This window comes from Macrotis lagotis, chromosome 3 (genome assembly GCF_037893015.1).
Source record: "Macrotis lagotis isolate mMagLag1 chromosome 3, bilby.v1.9.chrom.fasta, whole genome shotgun sequence".
NCBI classification, from domain to species: Eukaryota; Metazoa; Chordata; class Mammalia; order Peramelemorphia; family Peramelidae; genus Macrotis; species Macrotis lagotis.
The window spans coordinates 167005790-167032465 of record NC_133660.1 but is presented as its reverse complement, the minus strand read 5'-3'; the positions used below and the strand labels follow the sequence as shown (position 1 = coordinate 167032465).

Genomic DNA, 26676 nt, shown 5'->3' with positions numbered 1-26676 from the left:
GGGACCTGAGCTTTCATAAAAAAAATAAAATAAAAATTATGCTGAGGTTTTATCTCACACCCATTAGGTTGGCAAAAATAATAAAAGCTGAAAGTAGAAAATGTTAACTGGGCTATTCCCTATTGATAGTTATGAATTGGTCTGATTATTCTTGATGCCAGTTTGGAATCATGCTAGGAAAGTCACTAAAATATACATACTTTCTAAAACAGCAATATGACTACTAGGCAAAAATCTCATATAAACAAAAAGATTTATTATAGCTACATTTTTATGATAGCAAAGAACAGAAAGTCCATCAAAAGACTAAATAAAAATGAATGTAACAGAATACTTTTGCACCAAAAGAAGAATTTTGGGGAAGAAATGTAGGAAACTTGGAAAGACTTATAGCAAAGTGAGCAGAAACAGGAGAGCAATTTATACAATACCTAAAATGATGTTAAAAAACTGAAAGACTTCAGGACCCTGATAAATCAATAGTTAATTGTGATATCACTGAACTGCTAGGTAAGCATCTCTTCCTTGTCTTAGCAGAAAAGCAGTGGACTATGCTTGAAGACTCAATCAGAAATTGCCAGATATGGTCATTATACTGATTTCTGATGCTATTTATGCTTCTATATTGGAGGGGAATTCTGTTGATTAAAAATGAGGAAGGGGATACTGAAGAGTTGGGGGAAGAGAAGAAAGTAATGACTAGCACCAATAAACCAAAGACAAAGGAAAAAAATTTGAATATACTTAACAGTGACCACATTTTTCTTTTTCTTTCTTTTTTTTTTTTAGTTTTTTGCAAGGCAAATGGGGTTAAGTGGCTTGCCCAAGGCCACACAGCTAGGTAATTATTAAGTGTCTGAGCCTGGATTTGAACCCAGGTACTCCTGACTCCAGGGCCGGTGCTTTATCCACTGCGCCACCTAGCCGCCCCAGCCAAGTGGATTCTTTATGGAAAAATTCACGTAAAGACACAAGATAAGAACAGCACTGTAAAAGAAGGTATAAATGGTTTCCAATCTGTACTACTATGGGTATACATTCACATTATCAACATCACAGCTCCACAGAAGTAACAAAATTATTTTAAAATCCTAAATGTTAGTACTAATGAAAGAATTGACAAGATTCCTGTCAAAAATCTATTCTGTTAAGCATGATTACTTATAAAAATAAGAATGCTACCTTTTTTTCATCCACATAGCCCTTCATTTCAGTGACTTTATGACACTCCATCATACAAGTATGATTTTGACAATCTAGATTCCGTCCACAAAATCTCTTACAAGAATAAGGACCCACAGCATGACATGGTAGGGGACTGATCTGCAACAGTAAGAAAAGCAGGAAAATATACATTTTAACACTTATGTTTTATATATGATCCTGCTCCAATGGTAACAGCTAATTTTGACAGTGAAAAAATAAATTATTTAACTTAAATTATAATCACAACCTAATTTTTCAAGTTTTATGTTAGAATTAACTCAGACTTCTCTTATCAATAAGACCTAAAATATGAAGGTAATTAGAGTCCTTCTGGTCTCAGTGTTCTTAATGACAGGCCATATTTTCCAACCAGCAATCAAGTCTCTAACAGATATTGGATTATTGTCCCCAAAATTAGGTCCTCTAATATTGAATGAGTATTTTCAAAAATTCCTTAATTGCTTAGTCCAACTAAATTATATTACAAAAATCAGCTTATAAAACATATACTAACACCCCACTGACACCACCTCTCCTGGCATTTTGAGTAAAACATAAAATGCTAAAATATTTACAAAATTCATGGTAAAGACTGTTCCTCCAACAGTCTTAATAATAAAGAAATGGATATGTTTAAACTAGAAACAATAATTAGGTAATGGAGCTGTCTGTATATTTTAACTCTGAACATAGACATACCTTTGTCTCTCTCTCTACCAGAAAATTTTACAGTACACTTATGAAATAACAAGATAAATTAAAAAAAGAAATGGTTGAGATTACCATGTTTTAAATGGCTTCCCTTAACATCACCCAAAGCAAACAACATCATGATAAAGAAAAACAATCTTAGGTTGTATGACATACTTTTTGACATTCCTTTTTCAAAAACTGATCTTCAAGAATTACCTGACTGAATTTCAGAAGTAAAATTTAGATTACATCTAAAGATATATTCTAGAATTTATTAGTAATGAAATAGCCTTTTCAAAGTTTCTTAAAATGAATGCTGTGGTCAACGTAATATTTATGTAGCACCTTACATGTTCTATCATGTGATCCTTTCCACAACTACATTGTATAGTGGCTATTATTAAACAGACTGAAGCAGGTCTAGTGACTTGGTCAAGATCATAGCTAGAAAGGCAGAATGGAACTAGTCTTCCTGATTCCAATCCCAACATTTTATTCACTGCACTACCACCATCTCCCAACAATGATGGGATGAGAAGGGTGTAACCTTCACTGTCAGTAGCTTTCAAAACCTTAGGGAGTTCACCTACCCTTACTGGGCTTCAATCTCTTCATCTGTACAGACTACAGATTCTACAGACTAGACTAACTATGGAGCTCTAAATTTCTAGGATTCTGCTAAAAACCAAACTGAAGAACTAAACTATCTTTCTTCTCTATTGCATAAATCTTTCTGGTATTCTCAATTAAAAATACTCTGAAATTATAAAGTTAATTGAATCAAAATATTTGGGCTTTGGGATATACCTGCTAAAATAATAGTGTTTCAACTTTATTTTTATTCTTGTATATAACAAATATTTATTGCAAACTTTGTAATAATTGCTTTTTAATAATCACTACCCAGGACTCACCTCATGCTTCCCAAGACATTCTCTGCAAGGAAAAAAGAGAAATCAAAAAAGATTAAATACTTAAGAAAGGATTCCTAAAAAAAAAAAAAAAAAATCCTAAAGGGGAAAATGCCAAATAAGGTCAGTATTTTAGTAACATATTTCACCTTTGATTAAAGAGCAGTTCAATCACTCAACAGCATTAAGTGCCAACTATATGCTAGAAATTGGGCAAACACTATTTCCTGGGGACAGACACAAAGACAAAAATCAGAGTTCTGTAGGTTCAAGGAGCTCACAATCTACCAGTGTAAATGACTAGTAAATGAGTATCTACATAATAAAGTAAGCTAGGGCAGAGATAGAAACCAGATTTGAAAGCAATGAGTGATCTAAAAGATAGGGGTGAAAAAGGAATGCATGCCAGAAAAAGATAGGAGCCCAACTCTCCTGGCTGAGGAAAAACAAGATAAGGCTAAAAAAGTAGATGTGGGTCACATTTTGGAGGGTTTTAAGAGCCAAACAGAGGAACTTGTACTTCATCCTAAAGAAAATAAGAATTCATTGGAGGGAACATCATCAGATCTGCACTTTAGGAAAAATGTGACCATGTGAAACATGGATTAGAGTGAGAAGAGCCCTGAGAGAGAAAGAACAATTACAAGGCTATTGAAATAATCCAGGTGAGAAGTGATGAGGGATTGAACTAGGGTAATAAAAGATGTTGCGGAGGTTTGTCACCCAATTTGGAGCTGGTGAGAGGGAGCAATCAAAGATAGCACCAATATTAGAAACACGGGTAACTAAAAAGATATTGTTTCCCAGGAGAACACGGTACACATTAACAGTTACACTTGTAGAGATCAACTATGAAGGATACAGCTCCTCACAGCAGTTCAGAGTTCTAGAATAATCCTAGGAGACCTGCTATACACAATGCCAGTCACATCCAGAGGAAAAAACTATGTATTCTAAATGCTGAGCAAAGCATGCTGTTTTCTTTTTAAAACTTGTGTTTTTTCTTTCTTTCTCATGCCCCCCCAACTTAGTTCTAATTCCTCTATCACAACATGACTAATATGAAAATATGCTAAACAAGACTACATGTACAACCTGTATCAGATTGTTTACTGCCATGGAAGTGGTGAAAGGAGGGGAGGAAGGTAATAGAAAAAGGTGGAATTCAAAAACTTACAAAAGGATGATGTTGAAAACTATCTTTGCATGTAATTGGAAAATAAAAATTTTTTAAAGGAGAAAAAACGTTTCTGGTCCCCATGCTAGAAATAAGAAAGTAAAAAAAGGGAGATATGGTTTAAGGAAGTGGTAACAAGTTTAGTTTTGGAGATGCTGAGTTTGAGGTGCCTTTAATAAGACAGTTTGTTATAGTCAATCAAAGATGAACAAATAGAACTCATGTGACTAAGGCTAAATATATAAAATTAATAATTTGCATGAAGATGATAATTAAAATGAAAGTTTTTTACTGCAAATTGTCAATATATTCTATTAAAGTATTTAAAGGATCTATATGCACCAAAAATATCCTTTTCTGAAAATTAAAATGAAAGAGCTTTTTATGGCAAAGGATCTATGTGCACCAAAAATATACTTTTCTGAAAAATTTATAAATAGAAATAAACCACAAGAATTGATGCTGCCAATAACAGTAATATTAGCCTAAAAGATTTGCAAAATATCAGTAAAACAAAACAAAACAAAAAAGTCCTAAACTACCACAGAAGTTTAATACAATAAATTTAAGTTTGGGATCCTACATTTTTTTTCCTTTAAGTCCCTATTATATGATTTCATACAATAAGAATTTTTATAATTACCAGATCATAAAAGCAAAACAAAAAATGAATGATACAATCACAATTATCAGAGAAAATGAAAACTCAGTAACAAAATAGTCAACCTTTCTATAGTTTGCTATGGGCTATTAATTTTAGAAATATTCCACATATTTTTAAAAGTCACTTATAGCTTCTTGGTACATATAAAGCAAGAAGCAGAGGCCAAGGAGCAGCTAGGTGGTGCAATGGATAGAACACTGAGCCTGGAGTCAGGAGTACCTGAGTTCAAATTCAGCCTTAGACACTTAATAATTACCTAGCTGTGTGGTCTTGGGCAAGCCACTTAACCCATTGCCTTGCCAAAAAAAAAAAAAAAAGAAAAAAGGTCAGTTATAGAACCAGTCTTTGATTGTCCATTCAAAGAATAAATGGTAAAGAATGCAAGTTTAAATGTATCCACTATAAATATCTGACCTCAAGAACAAAGAAAGACTAAAGTTCTCTGCAAGTATAAATAGATTAGCAAAGTCACTTAACTATTTTTACTTGTCTGTCATAACTAATCATCTTTGATTGGTGTAGAAGAAGCAATACTGAACTGACAGTTAGAGATTTGGGTTCTAGCTGCATAAATCTCTAACTCTGAGTAATTTATTTCACTTCTATTGACCTGAATTTCTTCATCTGTTTTATTAGATGCCTGGACTAGGTGATTTTTAAGTTCTATTCCAATTCTATTACTCTAAGTTGTTTTTCTGTTTCCTTTCATCAGAGGATGATATGGACAGCAGAGGACAGGAAAAGTGAAATAGAAATATAAGATTATTTTTCTTTACATCAGAACCTGCTAAAGAATTGTTAATTTGGAACTTGAAAATTATTTTATATAACTTACCTTGTTTTTCAAGTACCATGTTTTCTATGCTAAAAGTTTATTCAGATTACAAGTATCATGTTTTCTATATTGAAAATTCATTCAGATTACAAATCTAACTATTAATTTTTTAATTTTTTGTTATAAGCAAAGCTACAGGTTGTCAAACCTTAAGGAATCTAGCAATTATTACTTTTTTGCCAGATTATCAGAAGCAAGTAGAAACTTAAGCACAAATCACTAAAGGTAGAAAGGGAGAACAATACCAATGTACCATGTGTCAGAGTATCTAGAATATTGAAGTCAGTTCTGGGAACCACATTTTATGGAGATTAGTAGGCTGGAAAGTGACCAGAAAAGTAACCAGGATGATAAAAGGTCTAAAGTTCTAGCTATATGAGAATGAAAGCAACATTTGAAAAGTTTGCCTGGAAAAAAAGATTCAGAATAAGATAGCTGTCTTCAAGTATATGCAAGGTTTTCACCTAGAAGGATATTTAAACTGTATGACCCTGGGGGACAGAGTTAGGTTGAAGTCACAAAGAAGTAAATTCATTCATCAGGAGAATCTTCCTAACAATTAAAACTATCCACTAATAAGTAAAATGGGCTGCCTTGATAACTGGTAAAGGGACCCCTACCACTGGACGTCTTCAAGGAAAAGTCTGAATAAAATTTTTTCAGGTATCAAATTCTTTTTGAATGAATGCATAACATAAGACGATCATTGAAATCCTTTCCCAAATGAAATTTTCTGATTCTATGAGTAGTTTCCAGTTCATCCTATAATGGTGGATTTTACCAGCAATGTAACTGAAATACAGCATTGTTGAAAGAGTATTATGAAGAAATTCAGCTACTATTTTAAAACAATATTCCAAGTTGGGATATTACTACAATACCAGGAGCAATAGGATCAGAAGCCCACTTCAGGTCATTCCCTGACTGTGGTACCCAGTGCCAAGAATGTCATCTTTGGGAATAAGGAGATCTATGAGAATGGAACTTCCTGCTAGTCTAAATCCTAGTGAAGTTCTCTACTAACACGTGCTTCCTCCCTTTCCACAACATGTTAGCATAATCCTCTCTTTTCAATTCTTTCATTCAGTTTCTTTCCTTTCTTGAACCACTATGAAACAAACTAATTTCAGCCAGGAAGTTTCTTCAGTGCCTGCTTCTCCTAGAAAATTTCTCCTGATGTAAATTCCTCATGAAGCTCCACTGCAGAATCTTAGCTGGCCAACCTTCATCCTCATCCTCCTCTCTATTTTGCTTCTTTCTGACTTCCTGGACTTCTACATCATGGAATCTTCCCTTCTACTCCCTAGTCCAGTTCCTTTTTGTATGTGGTCTTTCTTTCTCCATTAGATCTTAAGCTCTGTGAGGACAGAGACAGTCTTAATTTGTATCCCCCAATGCTGAGGATAATACCTGACTCACAGTAATTGCTAAAAAAGGTTTGTTGCCTGCTACAGCTCCCTCCCTACCCCTGCATCTCTGAAGCACTGAATATAATCATGGAAAACAAGCAAAAGATAAATAGGTTTTTTTGGATTTTTTTTTAAATGACCAGCTATACCTGGTCTTTCTTTTTCTTAAGACTCTATATCACAAGACAGCGTAATATAAATAATAATGAGTTTTTCAGTATGAGACATACTAAAATATATTTCTCTACATCTCACATAGGAATATCTAGATTTTGTTGAGCTTATTACAAAAATTCTGAAATTAAAAAACAGAACTCATCTCTAGAGGGAATGGATAAGGAAAGTCAGGAGAGAGGGAGTTATCTAAATGGGGCATGAAGGGTTTGCTTTTTTTTTCCCCCTTCCCCACACTTCTAACAGTCCAATCACTGAAGACCCCAGTTTGACTGGCCTAAAGCAGAGTAAAAACCGGGAACTAGGCCCCAGGCAGCAGAACCTTGGCAATAAAGAGAAAAAGAAGGGCTGTAACAGTGGGTAGAAAAGATTATGTGTGGTAATCTGACTTGGAGTGTTTTGGATGGAAAACCAAATATCAGGTTATTTAAAGTGGTAAAGTTTATATGATGTTTTCAGTATAAATGATCCTCTATTGTATCAAGATATATAAAGTGATCATTTTCAGAAGAATGACAAAAAAATACAAAGTATTTAATGTAATTTGTACCAAATAACTTAGTACAAATTAAAATAATAAACAAATCCTTCCTGGAATAAATAGAAGCTACTTCTAGCATCTGCTCTGGATTTTTAGAAAAGCAAGGTCAAAAAACATCAAGAAGAAGCTTTCATAAAGGTAACTGAAGTTTCCTACATTCAATTAAGAAAACTATAGTAGGGGCAGCAAGATGCAGCAATGGATAGAACACCATCAGGAGGACATGAGTTCAAATATAGTCTCAGACACTTGATAATTACCCAGCTGTATGGCCATGGGCAAGTCACTTAACTCCATTGCCTTGCAAAAAAAAGAAAAAAAAGAAAAAGAAAAAAGAAAAACCATAGTCTCCAAGAAAGTAAAAATTTATTCTGGTTTTTAAATTAAGATCTTTAATCTATAGTGTTTCCTCAACAAAAAAAAGTAAATGATTTGAGATTGCAATACTCAACAGTTAATTGTCTAACCGAATATACGAGGAAATTAGACTAAAAGATCTCTCAAGTTCGTTCCAACTGTAACAATGAGTCAGTTTACCTGGTCTGCTAAAGGTCATACAGATATTAAGGTAGCAGAAGAAAGACTACAATCCAGCCAGGCCCTTTAATTTTTAGTCTATCACTTCTAGTACAATATATAATATCTTAGATAGTTTTGGATAAAAATCTTCCTACTGTAATTTTTAAAATATTTTGGGAAGAACAAAAGAATTCCATCTTCCCTCCTCAACCATAAATAAACACAATCATGAGGATTGTATTCAGCAGATCTTATAAACTCAAATGGGAAGCTGTTTGGAAAGTGAAAAAGAGGATATAAACACTTTTCCCTCTACCCCCTGGGTTTTGATATGTCCATTTAAGATTTTATATATATCTATATCTATATCTATATATATATGACATGACATATGAACAAGTGATTTAGAGCTGTAAGAAACCTTACAAATTAAGTAAATTCATATGGAGAAATAAAAAGTCAAGAACTGCCAGGAGCTTAATGAAAAAAAGTGCAAAAGAAGGTGGCTTAGCCCTACCTGATCTAAAATTATATTATAAAGCATCAGTCATCAAAACTGTTTGGTATTGGCTAAGAAATACAGTGGCAGACCGGTGGATAGACTAGGTGTAAAAGCAGGGGATGATTATAGTAATCTGCTGTTTGATAAACCCAAAGAATCCAGTCATTGGGATAAAAACTCCCTCTTTTATAAAAAGTGCTGGGATAATTGGAAGTTGGTATGGAAGAAACTTAGATTAGACCAACACCTAACACCCTTTACCAAGATAAGATCCAAATGGTTACAGGACATAGACATAAAAAAACAATACTATAAGCAAATTAGAAGATCAAGGACTAGTCTACCTGTCAGATCTATGGAAAGGGGAGCAGTTTATGACTAAGGAAGAGATGGAGAACATCACCAAAAAACCAATTAGACGATTTCGATTACATTAAATTAAAAAGCTTTTGCACAGATAAAACCAATGTAACCAAGATCAAAAGAAATGTAGTAAATTGGGAAACAATCTTTACAACTAATGATTCTGACAAAGGATTCATTTCTAAAATAGACAGAGAACTGAGTCATAATTTTAAAACAAAAAGCCATTCCCCAATTGACAAATGGTCAAAGGATATGCAAAGGCAATTTACAGATGAGAAGATCAAAACAATCCATAGCCATATGGAAAAATGCTCTAAATCATTAATTACTAGAGAAATGCAAATTAAAGCTTCACACCTCTCAGATTGGCCAGTATGATTAGGAAGGATAATGATCATTGTTGGAAAGGTTGTGGGAAATCTGGGACACTATTACACTGTTGGTGGAGCTGTGAACTCATCCAACATTTCTGGAGAGAAATTTGGAACTATGCCCAAAGGGCAACAAAAATGTTCATGCCCTTTGACCCAGCAATACCACTACTGGGTCTATACCTTGAAGAGATGATGAAAAAGGGTAAAAACATTACTTGTACAAAAATATTTATAGCAGCCCTGTTTGTGGTGGCAAAGAATTGGAAACCAAATAAATGTCCTTCAATTGGGGAATGGCTTAGCAAACTGTGGTATAAGTATGTCATGGAACACTATTGTTCTATTAGAAACCAGGAGGCATGGGAATTCAGGGAAACATGGAGGGATTTGCATGAACTGATGCTGATCGAGATGAGCAGAACCAGAAAAACACTGTACACCCTAACAGCAACATGGGAGTGATGTTCAACCTTGAAGGACTTAATAGTTTAGTTTATATAGCATTGATTTCTTAATTCTCATCTTTCTTAATGCAGGATATATTTTCTGCAACTGATACTTCAGATATCTCTAAACAACAAAGTAACAAATTGTGAACTGAGATGTCTATAAATGAAATTTTACTACCCCACAAACCCCTAAGGGAACTGCACAAATCCCAAAGGCCAAGTTTCCCTATATTTCTTTTGAAAAATTCAAGTTATTATTTCTATAGTGGTTAGATTGAGTATGGATTAGGAGGATGTGAATGAGGAAAACTTCTAAGCTGTAGAATACCTAAAGATTCAAAAGAAAAGTTTTTAAAATTCTAAGTTAGTCAAATCTAAACAACTGGAATAATGTCAATTGTTCATGGGTAGACCAAGCTAATAAAAATTACTATTCTACCTAAATTCTTATTCAGTGCCATAACAATCAAATTACCAAAAAATGATTTTATAGAGCTAGGAAAAATAGTAACAAAATTCATCGGGAGGTTGAGAAGTCAAGAATATCAAGGGGAAAAAAAGCAAAGCTGAGCCACATCTGATCTAAAATTATATTATAAAGCAGCAGTTATCAAAACTGCTATTGGTGGGGCAGCTAGGTGGCACAGTGGGTAGAGCACTGGCCCTGGAGTCAGGAGTACCTGAGTTCAAATCCAGCCTCAGACACTTAATAAATACCCAGCTGTGTGGCCTTGGGCAAGCCATTTAACCCCCATTGCCTTGCAAAAAACTAAAAAAAAAAAACAAAAAAAAAACTGGTATTGGTTAGGAAATGAGTGGTGGATCAACAGAATAGTTAGGTACAAAAGAAACAGTAGTAAATGACTATAGTAACATACTATTTGCTAAACTCAGAGGCTCCAGCTTCTGAGTTATGACATAAACCACTGGGAAAACTAGAAAACAATATGGCAGAAACTAGGCATAGACTAACATTTCACATCCTATACTAAGATGTCTAAGGGGGCATACGATTTAGACATAAATGATAAGACCATAAGCCAATTAGGAAAACAGGAATAATTTATCTGTCAGATCTATGGAGAAAGGAATAATTTATCACCAATCAAGAGATAGAGAACATTATAAAATACAAATTGGATAATTTTGATTATATCATGCACAAACAAAATCAATGCAACCAAGATTGAAAGAAAGGAAAAAGCTGGGAAACAACTGCTACTGTCAGTGTCTCTAATAAAGTTATTTCTAAAATATAGAGAACTGAGTCAAATTTAAAAGATTATAAGGCTCTTCACAATTGATAATGGTCAAAGGATATGAACAGGCAGATTTCAGAGGAAGAAATTAAATCTATCTATAGTTATGTGGGGAAAAAAAAGCTCTAAATCATTACTGATTAGAGAACTCTTGGTGGAGTTTTGGATTAATTCACAACCAATCTGGAAAGCAAGTTGGAATAAAGCCCAAAGTGTTACAGAACTGTGCACACCCTTTGATATAGCAATAACACTACTATATCTCTATCCCAAAGAGATCATAAAAAAGGGGAAAAGACTCACATGTACAAAAATTATATCAGTTCTTTTTATAGTGACAAAGAAATGGAAACTGAGGGACTGCCCATCCACTGGGGAATGACTGGACAAATTATGCTATATGAATGTGAAGTGATGCTGAGTGAAATGAGCAGAACCAGGTGAACATTTTTAAAAGTAACAGCAACATTATGTAGTGATTAACTATGACTGACTTATTTCATCTCAAAAATACAGTGACCAATGCTAATTCCAAAAGACTTGTGATGAAAAATGCCATCCACATCCACAGAAAGAACTATGGAGTCTGAATGTAGATGAAAGCATACTATTTATATTTTTTAAAAAGTATCTTCTTTCTCCTAGTTTTTTCCCTTTATTCATACATTTTTATTTTATATTATTACAATAATCTTGTGAGAGTAAACATAAATCCCCTCCCCCACCGAAAAATGAGAAACCTCAAGAATAGTGAGAAAGAAAAAAAAAGTATACTTCAGTCTGTATTCAGATTCCAACAGCTGTCTCTAGGATGAGTTGCCTTCTTTATCTTAAGTCCACCAGAGAAGTTGCTTCAATATTTTTCTCACAGTTGCCATTACTAGCTGTATTTCCCTCCCACTATTCCTCCCTACTCTCATCTATTTCATTCTCTCTCTCCTTTCATCCTGTCCCTGTTCAAAAGTTGTTGTATCTAAGTACCCTCTCCCCCAATCTTCCCTCCCCCCATTCCCCCTTATCCCATCCCTTTCCTCTCATTTTTCGTCTAGGGTAAGATAGATTTCCTCTCTGAGTCATTTCTGATGAGAATGAAGGCTCACTCATTCCCCCTGGCCTTCCCCCTTTCCACTCCACTGAAAAAGCTTTTTCTTGACTCTTATGTGAAATATTTTAGCCCCTTCTTCCTCTCCTTGTTCTTCCTCTCCTTGTTCTTCCCCCCAGTACTTTCCTTTATCACCCACTGATGTCATCTTTTTACTATATTATACCATTATATTCAGTTCCTTCTTGTGCCTTGTCTATATATGCTCCCTCTAACTGCTCTTAGAAATAACAAAGTTAATGAGTTATCAGTAACTTCTCCCCATGCAGAAATACACACAGTTCAACATCATTAAGTTCCTCATAGTTAGTCCTTCTCCTTCACCACCCCCCGCCATGGTTTACCAGAGTCCTGTACTTGTAGATCAAACTTTCTGTTCAGCTCTGAAAGTCCCCTGTTTCATTGAAAATCCATCTTTTCCCCTGAAAGAGGATGTTCAGTTTTGCTGCGTAGTTGATTCTCAGTTGTAAACCAAGATCTTTTGCCTTCTGGAATAGTTGAATTGTTTGTTTCTGGTAGCTTTTAGAATTTTCTCTTTGACTTGGGAGTTTTGGAGTTTGGATATAATATTCCTGGAAGTTTTTCTTTGGGGATCTCTTTCAGGAGGTGATTGGTGAATTCCCTCAATTTCTATTTTACCCTCTGCTTCTAGTATCTCAGGGCAATTTTGCTGTATTATTTCTTGAAAAATGAAGTCTAGGCTCTTCTCCTGGTCGTGGCTTTCAGATAGCCCAATAATTTTTAAATTATTTCTTGTGGATCTGTTTTCAAGGTCAGTTGTTTTTCCAATGAGATATTTCACATTTTCTTCTAATTTTTGGCAATTCTGATATAGTTTTATTTCTTCCTGATTTCTCGCAAAGTCATCAGTTTCCTTTAGTTCCATTCTGCATTTGAAGGAGTTATTTTCTTCAGAGAGTTTTTTTATCTCCTTTTCCAGTTGGACAATTCTACTTTTAAAGGCATTCTTCTGCTCATTTTTTTGTGTTGCTTTTTCCATTCGGCCTAAACTGATTTTTAATATTTTATTTTCTTCAGTATTTTTTTGTATTTCTTTCACCATGCTGTTGACTTGGTTTTCATGATTTATCTGCATCGCTCTCATTTCTCCTCCCAATTTTTCCTCTACCTCCCCAATTGCTTTTCAAAGTCCTTTTTGAGCTTATCCACTTTCTATCTCTGAGCCCATTTTCCCTTGGAGGTTTGGAATACGGAAGCTTCAACTTTGTCATCTTCTGACTATTTATTTTGGTCCTCCATGAGACCAAAGTAACTGTCTATGGTCAGATTCTTCTTTTTCTGTTGTTTGCTCAGCCTATGACTGATTTACCACACTTCCAAGGCTTTGGGCGTTTTGGGGGACAATCCACAAGGACCTTAATTCCTCCACAGTCTTATGATAAGCTCTGACTGCTCTCTTGTCTGTGCTTTGGTATGTGGATGACCAGAGGCCCCCCCCCCCCCCGCCCCGAAACTATGAGGAAGGTCCCTGCTTGGCTGTGGTGTTGTTGGGGGCCCAAACTGCAACCTAGATCTGAGTGTGGGCAAACAACAGAGTACTGCTCCAGGAGAGCAGAGCGACCTCTACAGTCTTCCCCAACCTCTTCAGCATCTGTGAGCTGAGAGTTCTCGAAGTGCTGGGTGGCTCCGCTGATTCCCACTGCAGGTTCTCACCTCAGGGCTGCTCTGAGGCTGGCGCTCCACTCTGGTACGGCAGAGTTCTCTCACCACCCCTTCCAGCTGTGCCTGGTGATCCCTGGGCCAAGAGGTCTGGAAACCAACCCCTCTGCCATGAACCCAGGCACCCACCCGGCTGCACTGCGCTGCGGCTGTGGCTCTTCCCAACCCCTGGACCCACCAAGACAGACCTTTCCTGTGGAATTTCTAAGTTGTTTTGGACTGGGACTGCACACAGTCTTTCTGTGGGTTCTGCCCCTCTAAATTTTGGCTAGAGCCATATTTTGATGGCTTTTGGAGTTTTTTGAGAATGAGTTTCCAGGAATTCCTGCCTTCACACTGCCATCTTGCCCACCCCCCAGCAGTTTTTTCCTTTTTTTGCTCTGATTCTTCTTTCACAACATGAGTAATATGGAAATATGTTTAACATGACTGCACACGTAATAACCTAGATAAGATCATTTGCTATCTTGGATGGGGGGGAGAAAAATATGGATTTCAAAAATCTTACAAAAAATATGAATGCTGAAAACTATCTTTACATATAATTGGAAAAAATTAAAAAGAAATAAAAAAATTTAAAAAATAAAATCGTAATAGTTTACAGGAAAACAAAACAGGTGCCTTAATATATCTTTATTTGTACTGGCTGAAATTCTACTAACTAGAGAATCATACAGATAAGGAAATCTTTAAAAAACTAACTTTGGAAAGGTTTAAAATAACATTCATTCTCATATTATATAGAATTCAGAGAAATGGCAGATAGCTAAAATCCATTGCACTCAAGAAATAAAAATTTCATTTGGGATAGAAAGCAATTTTGGATCATGGCTATAATGTCATATCAAGGATCTTAAGGATTCAAAGAGGATGCCAGGTGAATAAAGGCTTAAACAAAGTGAAAAAGGTAGTAGAAAAGGAATGGGGGAAAAGAAGGAATATCAAGAGACAACTAGTTTTACTTTGAAATTTAATGAGAGATGAATATAAAAAATGGACAGAACTATCACCTAGCTACATTAAATCTTATATGTAACCATTTTAAAGTTATATTACCATTCTAAACCTAGAATTAACAATTTCATGAAAGAAACATTTTAAGAAACAAAGGACAGAAATCTAGTCTTTATATGAGGATATAGAATAAGGAGGAAGCCAACTTAGTTTCCTGCAACAACCAATTTGACTTTTGGATGTGATCAAAGGATTCCTAATTTATAGCTGGAAAGGAATTCAACTTCTTTTATAAAAAAGGAATTTGTCTAAGATCACAAATGTGCTAAGAGTGGCAGTCAAAATTCAAACCTGAGACCTTCATGATCACTAGAGCAAACCATTTTCATCAGTCCATTCCCCCTGGGGCTAAGTCTCTGCACACTTGGGGTAGACAACCCCTAACTCACTGATGAGTCTGAAGGCTTACAGTTACCCTGAACTTGATATAGCCTGTTTGTTGAGATGGTTTTTATCAAACTAGAAATCAGATTACCTAATGTTGTATTGTTTCTGCTTAATTTGGCCTATTTTTAACATATAAAAATCTGCCCCCCCTGTATTGGGGTCTAGTCCTAAACTGAGGATGGAGACTGGTCCTAATTTCTTAGGCCACTGGCATGCATTGCTTAATAAATAAAAAAGCTCAGATTTTTTTTTATCTGTTGTCATTTCATCTTTCACCTACCACATGACGAAAGGAGAATATAATTTTTACCTATCCCAATCTGAACAAATGACACTAGAATCTTTGAAAGGGTTTTAGTTCTTTTTCATTTTGTCAAGAGATTTTGAAGTATTTTTATACTCACGTTGGAACAGGAACTTGACAGGGAGGACAAGGCAAAGCAGTCTGAATATATACTGGTTCAGAAATCTGTTCCCAGGGACCTGCAGGCTGATGCTGTAAACATAGGAATACATAATATTATCATACATGTTGTAACAAAGATCTATATCCATGACAAACACTCTGAGATATATATATATGTATATATAATATAAAATTAAGTAAAAAAAATTTCCAAGAAAAATCTGAAATTATTTTTGTTTCATCCCTATTTTTTTAAGTATTTGCTGAGTCTTATAAAATTTCTATCTTTAATTTTATTTTTTAAATCAAAAAGATGGTTTACTTCCTTTATCTCCTACAAGTCTATATTTTGAAGATTCATTATGCTAGCCAGTCAAAAAGACTATTTGTGAATTTTTTTTTACTCAATTAAAATGCAAGTTTATACTTTTTAGGGCAAAAAAAGAATTAAAATTATAGTCAGACTAGCTACTGGCTGAGGAAAGGAAAATCTTTTACTATTCTACTGCTTTACTACTTCTATTGCTTTTTCATCTCCCTTGAAGGTTGCAATTGAGGCTACTATTAAGAGCAGCTGCTTGAGGTTTCAATGTACCTATTAATACACAAGAACATACCCTTTAAGTCAATAAGTTGGAGCAATTACTGATTTCTAATAATCCTTTACCCAAACTGAAATTGTAAAACTTTCTCATAGAAAGGCTTTAAATTATTTAGTAAATCATTTATAACTTCCACTTCCCAAAATAAATAGGATCCAACTCTAATTTTGTACAAAAGAGAAAAGTTTAGAAATGTTATACAGTCAAGATATGGATTCCTATTAACTTTATCAATAATGTATATAACTTCAGACAAAGCATTATTCTTTGGGAAATGGTGATAAAAATTAGAGGTTAAGGAGTATTCATAGAAGCACAGTATTTGAGGCTTGCCTAAAAAAGTAATCTAGTTAAATACTTCCAGCTTACAACTAAAAAAAAAAACTTAAGACTTGGTTGAAATGACTTGTCCAAAGTCATATACATAGGAAATGGTAAAACTTGGATCCTTATCTTCTGACTCAAAAAACAATGCTCCTTCCACTGAATATACTTTTAAGAGTTATGGGCACATAACACATGCTTTCTTAAGGACTACCTCCCTAAAATTTTTAAGTGCAAAGATTAGAGGAGTAAAAGACAAATTAAAATAAAGTACTTCAAAAAAAAGTATACTGAATAATGATGTCCAAATATTTTCCAAAGAGAGATAAAATACATACAAAATAGTTTATTTAGCTAAGAATTGCAAACAACTCTCTAAAAGATTTCCCTCTTACCGTGCCAGTTTGCTTTACTAATGCTTGATCATGGCATGGAGCAGGACATAAATGACCACATTTTTCCAGAACTTTTTGGCAAGATTGATGACATGGAGGACAAGGGCCAAAATGACACCGATGTTTTTCACGATTTGGATGATGACAAGTTGAAGGCTGGCTAAATCAGAAAATATCAACAAATGTTTGTGGGAGGTTTGGTGTAATCTACTTTTAATCTTCTCAAACCATTCTATCTACATGGAAATTACTCAAAAAAAGTACAAAAGACATTGCAATCTTTACAAGAGTAAAGTTCAGAAGTTAAAAGACTATGATATTAGTTTTTGCAGATAGCGATTTCAATGATACAGGGAAATCATGGAGGAAGAACCTTCCTAAACAAATTAGTTCCTTCTCTACAACTTAATAGTCCTAGAGTCACAATCTTTGAATGCAAGCAAAAAATCTCAAGAGGTTCAATTCACAAGATGAGTCCAAAGTTCAAGATCAATAAACCACAAGTATTATTCTGTTACAGTTAATGGTATGCTTGGCATAATTTTTAGTCTTCAAGTATATAACATTTTATATTTTTATTACATCAATGTTCAAATAATCTATACTCATTCATATTTTAACACTGAAGGAAGATAAATTTTAAGATGAAAATTAAAATGCTATAAAAACAAAACCAATTAATGGAAAATCTCTGTATGTCCTCACACTAACCTACACAGCTCTTTACACCTGGGTGGTTTGGTGGTACGTTCTCTGCCACAAGGTACAGTCACCTTCGTATTACCACATTTGCACTTCACATCTACTGTTTCAGGACAGGGATAACAGCTACCTAAAAAAAAATTCATAAATATTTTAAAGAAAAAATTCTATCAAGTTGAAGTATGACAAAAACATCACAGTTAGAGAGGTCATGAGAAGATACAATAATGCACTCATGTCTGAGTTCAGAACTACTCTGAATATTAACTGAAATATTAACTGAAATTATTCAATGGGGCACCTAGGTGGTGTAGTGAATAGAGCTCCAGCCCTGGAGTCAGGAGGTCCTGAGCTCAAATTTGAACTCAGACACTTACTAATTACCTAGCTGTGTGACCTTGAACAATTCACTTAACCCCATTGCCTTGAAAAAAACTAAAAAAAAATTATTCAAGAAAAATGACTCAAACTGTCCATACACTTTGTCCCAGTGATCCCATTATTTCATACATGCCCAAGGAAATTAAAACAGAAACAATGGTTAATATAATAACTATTCACAGAAGTAACCTTTGTAGTAGAAAAGAACTTTAAGCAAAGTTGGGGTCCAATCAACTAGGAAATGGTTAAAAGGTGTAAAATATAAATATAATAGAATGTCACAGTAAGAAATGACATGAACTTAGAGAATTTGGAAAGATTTGTACAAACTGATGCCGAGTGAAACATGAAAATTAAGAAAATTATATACATGACTTTTAAAATATAAATAAAAAAAATTAAAGAACATTGAATTGAGTCATTTTATAAAAGCTCAGAAGAATCAATAATGACACAAAGATGAAAGAACTATAAAGACAGAAAAATATATACATTATTAGATCTAGTCACTTAATCAGATATTTTTGTGTAAATGCTTTTGTCATAAGGGAGAGTTTGAAATGTAAAGCAAAAAAAAAAAACCCAACAATAAAACATTTTTTTTTAAATTATCTCATTTCCTATCTCTTAAATTTTATTTTTTTTCTTAAGGATATGATTTCTCTCACAACACATTCAACTTATATCAATGAATAGCATGGAAACAATGTAAAGACTAACAAACTGCTTTCTGTGGGGAGTGGGGAGAGGGAAGCGAGATTAGGGGGAAAATTGTATAATTCAAAAATAAATTAATTAAAAATAAATTCTCATTTCTTCTCTTAAATTTTTCTACAGATCCTTATTAAAATAATGAGCTCAAAGCAATAATGCATTCTCACAACTCCACAAAGATTTAACTTTAATGAAAAATTAATAATGAAAACACCTTCCTTCTCGACCTATGTGGCTGAGGCCATACTCTTACTCAAATGCAAAACATCACGAATTACCATTTTTCCCCAAATAAGAAAATAAAGTTGCGTTATATCAGCATTTCTCTATTATCTATGATTTATGAAAACCAACAGATCCAGCTACATGATGGCAGGAGCCAGATCTTAACTATCATCTCCATCTTCTCACATATCTTCAATCACATTCTGTGTGTATGGTTGCTTCCTACAAACATGCCTATAAATTCTCCTTGCTCAAATACTCTCACATCTTCTGTCTTTTGTATCTAAACTCTTTGAGAAATCCATTTACAATAGGTACCTTCACCTTCTCTCTTCTCCCTCTCTACAACCAAACCCCAGAATTCATTGTTCAACCGAAATTGCTCTCTCCAAAAGGGCCAGTGGTGTCTTAACTGGTAATGGTCTTTTCTCAGTCCTTATCCTTCTTTACCTTTCTCTAAGCCTCCAATTCATTCTCTTCTCTTTCATTCTCTCTTTTCTGTAAGTTTTTGGGACATTACTCTCCTGGCACTTCTATCTAGCTGATCATTCTCTCTTGCTGGATGAAGATCCAGGTTATACCCATTAATCATGACTATTCCACAAGACTGTTTTAAGCCACCTTCTTCCTCTCTGTTACTTTTTGGTGAGCTCATTAGCTCTAATGGATTCAATTGTCACTCTATGATGATGATTCTCAAAACTACTGATCTTTCCCTAACTCTCTACTGAACTTCAGTCTTGCATCTTCATTTATCAGACATCTTAAATTTAACACATATTATCTATCCTCAAATAAACCTTGTTCCTCTTCCAAAGCTCCCTATCACAGAGGGAAATCTTCCTACTACACAAACGCAAAAATCAGATATCATCCTTGACTACTCACTATTTCACCACCACATCTTTGCAGTATCTTCTTAAATATGCTCTTCTTTGCTCCTCAGACATTGCCAACACTCTGGTACAGGCTCCTATTACATCATTTTTTGGATAGTGTAATAATCTACAGGGAGGTTCATCTGCCACAAGTCTCTCCCCAGGCAATCCATCTTCCATTCAGCCACATAAGTGATTTTTATCCTGTCTATAATTTATATGTGTATATGTTTGCATGTTTACTCAACCCACCCCTTAGATTATCAGCTAAAAGGGCAAGTATAATCTTTTACCTTTCTTTTTACTTAGTACAATGTCTGATACATAAGCGTATTTAATAAATTATTATTGCATGACTCACTAAACTTTGTGAACTCTGACTATAATAGGAATCTTACTTAGTTAAAAAAAAGATACTCAAAGGACAACAAAAATGTGCATACCCTTTGATCCAGCATTAACACTACTGGGTCTATACCCTGAAGATGCTGAAAAAGGGTAAAAACATCACTTGTACAAAAATATTCATAGCATCCCTGTTTGTGGTAGCAAAGAATTGGAAATTAAGTAAATGTTCTTCGATTGGGGAATGGCTTAACAAACTGTAGTATATGTTATGTCATGGAACACTACTGTTCTTTTAGAAACAAGGAGGGATGGGAATTCAGGGAAGCCTGGAAGGATTTGCATGAACTGATGCTGAGCAAGATGAGCAGAACCAGAAAAACACTGTACACACTAACAGCAACATAGGGGTGATGATCAATGCTACAATCAGGCACAATTTTGGGCTGTCTGCGATGGAGAATACCATTTGTATCCAGAGAAAGAACTATGGAGTTTGAACAAAGACCAAAGACTATTACCTTTAATTTAAAAAAAAAAAACCTGATATCTTATTATATAATCTTGCTATCTCTTATACTTTATTTTTCTTCCTTAAGGATATGATTTCTCTCTCATCACACTCAATTTGGATTGATGCATATCAATAGATACAATGTAAAGATTGGCAAATTGCCCTCTGTGGGGGGTTGGGGGAGAGAAGCAAGATTAAGGGGAAAATTGTAAAACTCAAAATAAATAAAATCTTTAAGATGAAAAAAATACAATCATAACTGTGGCAACTGGGTGGCCCAATGTTAGTTAATTAATAAACCCAATCACAAGTTCTTACAATTATTTCAAGAAAAAAATTAACTTTCATTTTTTTCTCTTGTTTTACAATATAGTAGAAGCAATTAAGGGATGATCAAAGTTAGATAGCAAAAGAGAGATGAAAATTTTTCTTAAACAAAGAAGATAAATTTGAAATAAACTTCCCCAAATGCCTGATTGCACTTCAGAAGGACTTTCCTAGCTGTAAAGAGGTAAAAGACAACAACCCTGGTATTAAAATGCACACATACCACACCCCACACCTTCACATATATACATACATGTTTGAGCCTAACAATTAGGTCTCTAATATTCAATATTCAGTTAAAGTGAACACTGAAAAAGAAAACTCAACTGGAGTTTCTAAAGCTGCTATAGCCTTTAAGAATATGCAATGCTATAATCAAAATTCTTTTGAAAGAAAGAATACTATTCACAATTAGGGAGGGATAAAGGAGGGAGAAAAATTCTCCCATCTAAATCGCTAACCTTTAAAATAAAGCTGTTGTTTTTTGCTCATTTTTTTAAAAAGAATTCTTAAATGGTTCTATCCCCTTAACTTTCAACTGTTTCTTCCATTTTCCATTCATCTCACAAGATTCTAGACAGGGCATCTCAATTTTTGCTATCAAGCAAAAAATCTCAAGGAGGCCCATGACCAAACTATCAAAGTTACTACATAGAAAGCATTCTTATATGCTTTTAATTTAAAAAAAGTTGTCTGTTTAGTATGAATTTTTTTTTTATTTAAACACAAGCATTAACTTTACCCTTAGAATTAACACTAGATTCGGTCAGTCTACTTTACTATACATTCTATCTAATGTTTAAGGACAGTCTACTAATTCCAACAGAAACTGAAAAATTAATCCCAAAAAAGGCTTAACAACTAGGTAGCATTAAATGTTGAATAAATGACTTGGGGGATGGGGGGAAGAGAAATGATTACAAAACTGTTGTTTTAAAAATAGAAAACAAATTTGATTCACACATTCCATTTCTACAAGTGAATCTAGAGAATAGACTATTGAAATATATGTAACATATTCTTTGGCTTTAAAGCAATATCAACTCAGATCCGAATGACTGATCAAGAAATAGAGAAAAGTTAACAAAACCACAATGCCCAGAAAAATCCAATATTTGTTATGCAAATTACTAAACCTCTGCACTGGATATTTTGAAGACAGATTATTATAAATGTTATATTAATATCAATTCAAGGCAAGCCTCTCTGTCCCAGATGGGATTTAATTTCATTTTCTGATTTCACATACAAGAACAAATAGTTTTATCTTTTAACCTTTCTGAAGATTGACAAAAAAATTACAAATAAAAGTTCAGTAAAGATAATTCTAGGTTAGATACCATTCAACATCTTTTACCAATTTCATTTTTTAACAGATTAATTCATCACTTATCTAGGAGAAATAGAAACTTATCAAACATAACCTTTTCTTCATCCCAGACCAACGAACTAGACAATCATTTAGTTCAGCTCTAATTTATACAAATGCTTTGTACTGATTAATAGACTAAGTTTAGAGATTTGAAAAAAAGAAAAAACTAAATGGATTACCACTTTTACCTGACCAATATTACTCATTAGAGGAAGCCCTTCATAATACACAAATTCAAGACCCAGTTTATTTATGTGGTCCACAAAGTGCAAGTCCTATATATGCCAATACAATTTCTTTCACCAAGTAAAGAAACATTATTTTCCTCATCTATGGGGATACAAAGAAGCTTGCAAACTAGAAATATTTTGTCTCTAATGTTGTAGAGCGAGTATGGCAAGTGAATTTCATATATTTCCCTCCTTAAAAGACAAATGTTAACATTAAAAGCAAAATATTATCTGTTAAAAGGAAAGAGATTTGCCAAACTTAGAGGAAAATATCTCAGTTTTCAAAAGAACCCCAAGTAGGGGCAGCTAGATGGCGCAGTGGATAGAGCACCAGCCCTGGAGTAAGGAAGACATGAGTTCAAATATGACCTCAGACATTTAATAATTACTTAGCTGTGTGACCTTGGGCAAATCACTTAACCCCATTGCCTTGTAAAAACAACAACAACAACAACAACAAAAGAACCAAGTAAATGAAAAACAGCTCCAAATCACAAAGGAATACAAATCAAAACAACAGCAGTAAAAATAACAACTACAAAACCTTGAGATTTCATCTCACATTCAGCAAATTGAGAAAGACATCCACTACTGGGAATATATATCAAGTGTATTCATTAAAGAAAGCTATACAAGAGTACATAAAAGGGACAGTTCCAGCCCTGGAGTCAGGAGGACCTGAGTTCAAATCCAACTCAGACACTTAATTGCCTAGCTGTGTGACCTTGAGCAAGTCACTTAATCCCATAAACAAACAAACAAATAAATAAGCAGATGAATGAATGAATGAATGAAGTTTTGGGGTATATACTGGGGCAGCTAAGTAGCACAGTGAATAAAACACCTGCCCTAGAGTCAGAGGACCTGGGTTCAAATCGCCTCAGACACTTAACAATTTCCTAGCCGTGTGATCTTGCCAAGTCATTTAATTCCACTGCCTTGCAAAAAAAGAGTATATACAAAAATAAAGGTCCCACATGCACCAAAATATTTCTGGTATTTTTGTAATAATAAAGTACTGAAAAGTAGATGCACAATGATTAGGAAATGACTAAACATGCTGTAATACATGATTGTAATGGGACTTTCCTATGCCATCAAAAAAGAGTATGAAGACAAATATAGACTGATGGAAAGTGAAGTAAGTAGTACCAGGAAAGCAATATACACAATGGTTACAACACTGTAAATGAAAACACTGTAATAATGACAATGAGACAAATGTTATGAACCCCACAAAATAAACTAAAAGAACAAACTGAAACAATTAGTAACTTCAGCAAAATTACAAGATGTAAAATAAATGCACACAAATCATCAGCATTTCTTAATATTACCAATGAAGTCCAGCAAGAAGAGAAAGAAAAAGAAATTCTACTTAATTATAGATAGCTTGAAATACTTGAGAGTCTAAGTGCCAGGATAAAGAACTGTATGAACATTATTATAAAAAACTCAAATGGGGGGAGCTAGGTGGTACAGTGGCTAGAGTACTGGCCCTGGAGTCAGGAGGACCTGAGTTCAAATCTGACCTCAGATACTTAATAATTACCTAGTTGTATGACCTTGGGCTAGTCACTTAACCCCATTGCCTTGCTAAAAAAAAAACCTCAAAGACACACAAATAAAAAAAAGAGCAATTCCTCATGGAGGGGCTGAACCAATATAATAAAAATGACAATACTGTCTAAATTTGTCTATTCAGGGTCATACCAAAGGATTACTATTTAAAGTAGAAAAATTATGAAATTAATTTGGAGGAAACAAAAGAACAAGAAAATCAATGGAATGCATGAAAAAAGAAAGGAAAAAGGTCTTGTAAGCCCTGAATCATAAACCATAGTATAAAAAAACTATACAAAGCTGTAATCATCCCTAGACAATTTGGGTAGGAAAAGGAGTGGTTAATCAGCAGAACAGATTAGGAATACAATATACAAAAGTAAATGAGCACAGTAGTTTAATGTTAATAAAAACCAAAGATCCCACCTACTGGAGCAAGAATTCCCTATTCAATAAAACATGTGGGGGAAAACTGGTAAGTAGTCAGGTAGAAACTAGGTATAGATCAGCATCTCAAACTAAAGCAAGACAATCTCCAATTAAGTATATGATTTAGCTATAAAGGGTGATATCATGAATAAACTACAGGAGGATGGAAGAAAATATCAGGCAGAATATGGATAGGAGATGACTTCAAGACCAAACAAGAGAAAGAAATTTACAGCAAATAAAAGAGACAATTCTGAACACCTCAAATTAAAAAGATTTTGTACCAAAAAACAAAAAGGTGGGAAACATTTGCAGCAAGTTTCTATGGTAATAGTCACTTCTAAGAGGTAAAGGGAAATGAGAAAGATTTAGAGGTCATTTCCCAATTGATAAATGATCAGATAAGGTAAATAAGTCAATTACAGAAGAAATTCAAGTTATCAGTGGACATAAGAAAATTGCTGTAAATTAACCAATAATTAGAGAAATGAAAATTAAAGCAATTCCAAGGTTCTACCATGCACTTGTCATATGGTAAACTTGACAAAAAAGGAAAATGACAAATGCTCTAAAGGATGTAGCATATGTTGCAATGCTGGTTGACCTGTGGAAAACAGTTGGGCACTTTGCTCCTTGAGCTAGTAAATATTTCTATTAAATATTTTCTCCTCTCTTCTCCTCTCCCCTCCCCTCTCTTCCCTTCTCTTCCCCTCCCCTCCCCTCCCTTCTCTTCCCCTCCCCTCCCCTCCCCTCTCCGTTTTTGCAAGTGGCTTGCCCAAGGCCACACAGCTAGGTAATTATTAAGTGTCTGAGGCCGGATTTGAACTCAGGTACTCCTGACTCCAGGGCCAGTGCTCTATCCACTGCGCCACCTAGCTGCCCCAATTTCATATCTCTCTTAACCCAGCAAATACTACAATTAAGTTTTATACTCCAAAGAGATCAAAGATAAAAGAGAATGTTTTCAGAAAAACCTGAGATTTGTATGAACTGTTGAAGAGTGAAATGGACAGAACTAGTAACAGTAATGTGAAGACAAAAACTTTGAAAGATTTACAAACTGATCAATATAACAACCACCACAATTCCGGAGAACTACTGATGAAACATGCTATCTCCAGAGAGTGAGGGGCATAGCTGATGCAGGAATTTGCTTTACTAGAATATACATATTTATAAGAAAAAATAAAGAATAATATGTCCATTTTTGAAATTTTAATGATCAAACACAGTCCCAAAGAGGAGAGCTGAAAAGTCACCTTACTCTCCCTTCTTGTGGAGTTGGAGAATTGAATGTGGAATATTGCAGATAATATCAGACTTTTCTGAAATGTTGGTTAGTTTTGTTGATTGATTTTCCTTCCTTTTATATTCTTTGCTATATTGCTCTTGAGAAGGCAGAAAATGATACATTTGGAAATGTAATATAAAAACATTATTTCAATAAGCTTTACATCAAAAGGTTAAAAGAAAAACCAAAAAGCATCAAAAGAAAAAACCAAAAAGCATAAGTTAAAGAAAAAAGAAAGGAATATGAAAACTTCATAGAAATAATTAAAATCTTATATTAACTGATGCAGAATAAAATAAACAAAAATGGAAAAATGTACAGTTGTAACAAAACAAATGGGAAAAAACAGAATACCATGTATGGAACTGTAATTCCTGAAGCCTAGCATCTACTTCATATGGTCATTGGGAGAATCAGTTGAAATGTTTAGAAAATTTTAGTCTAGTTCATGGCCCATAGTGTGCACTTAAGAAATGTTTATTCCCTTCTTTACACAGGTAAGGAGTAGGGGGTAGAACAATGTACATACACAATATCAGATTCAGGCAGATCATTTTTCTGGATGGTTTTCCTTCCCTCCCTTTCTTTTAATCATTAACAACAAAACAGCTAACACTATGTGTCCGGCACTATGCTGGCACCTTACAATTATTATCTCACTTGATCCTCACAATAACTCTGGGTGTAGGTGCTAGTACTGAAGTACAATAACAATG

The 26676-nt window shown here is 34.3% G+C and overlaps 1 protein-coding gene across 1 annotated transcript in view; it reads right to left on the bottom strand.

Moving 5' to 3' along the window:
• Window positions 1-26676, bottom strand: part of NFXL1 (nuclear transcription factor, X-box binding like 1) — a 61731-nt gene that overhangs the window by 18950 nt on the left and 16105 nt on the right. The window contains 5 exon segments of the mRNA XM_074231583.1: window positions 1183-1323; window positions 2814-2835; window positions 15667-15758; window positions 16990-17149; window positions 17701-17821. Coding sequence (XP_074087684.1) covers window positions 1183-1323; window positions 2814-2835; window positions 15667-15758; window positions 16990-17149; window positions 17701-17821 — 536 coding nt within the window.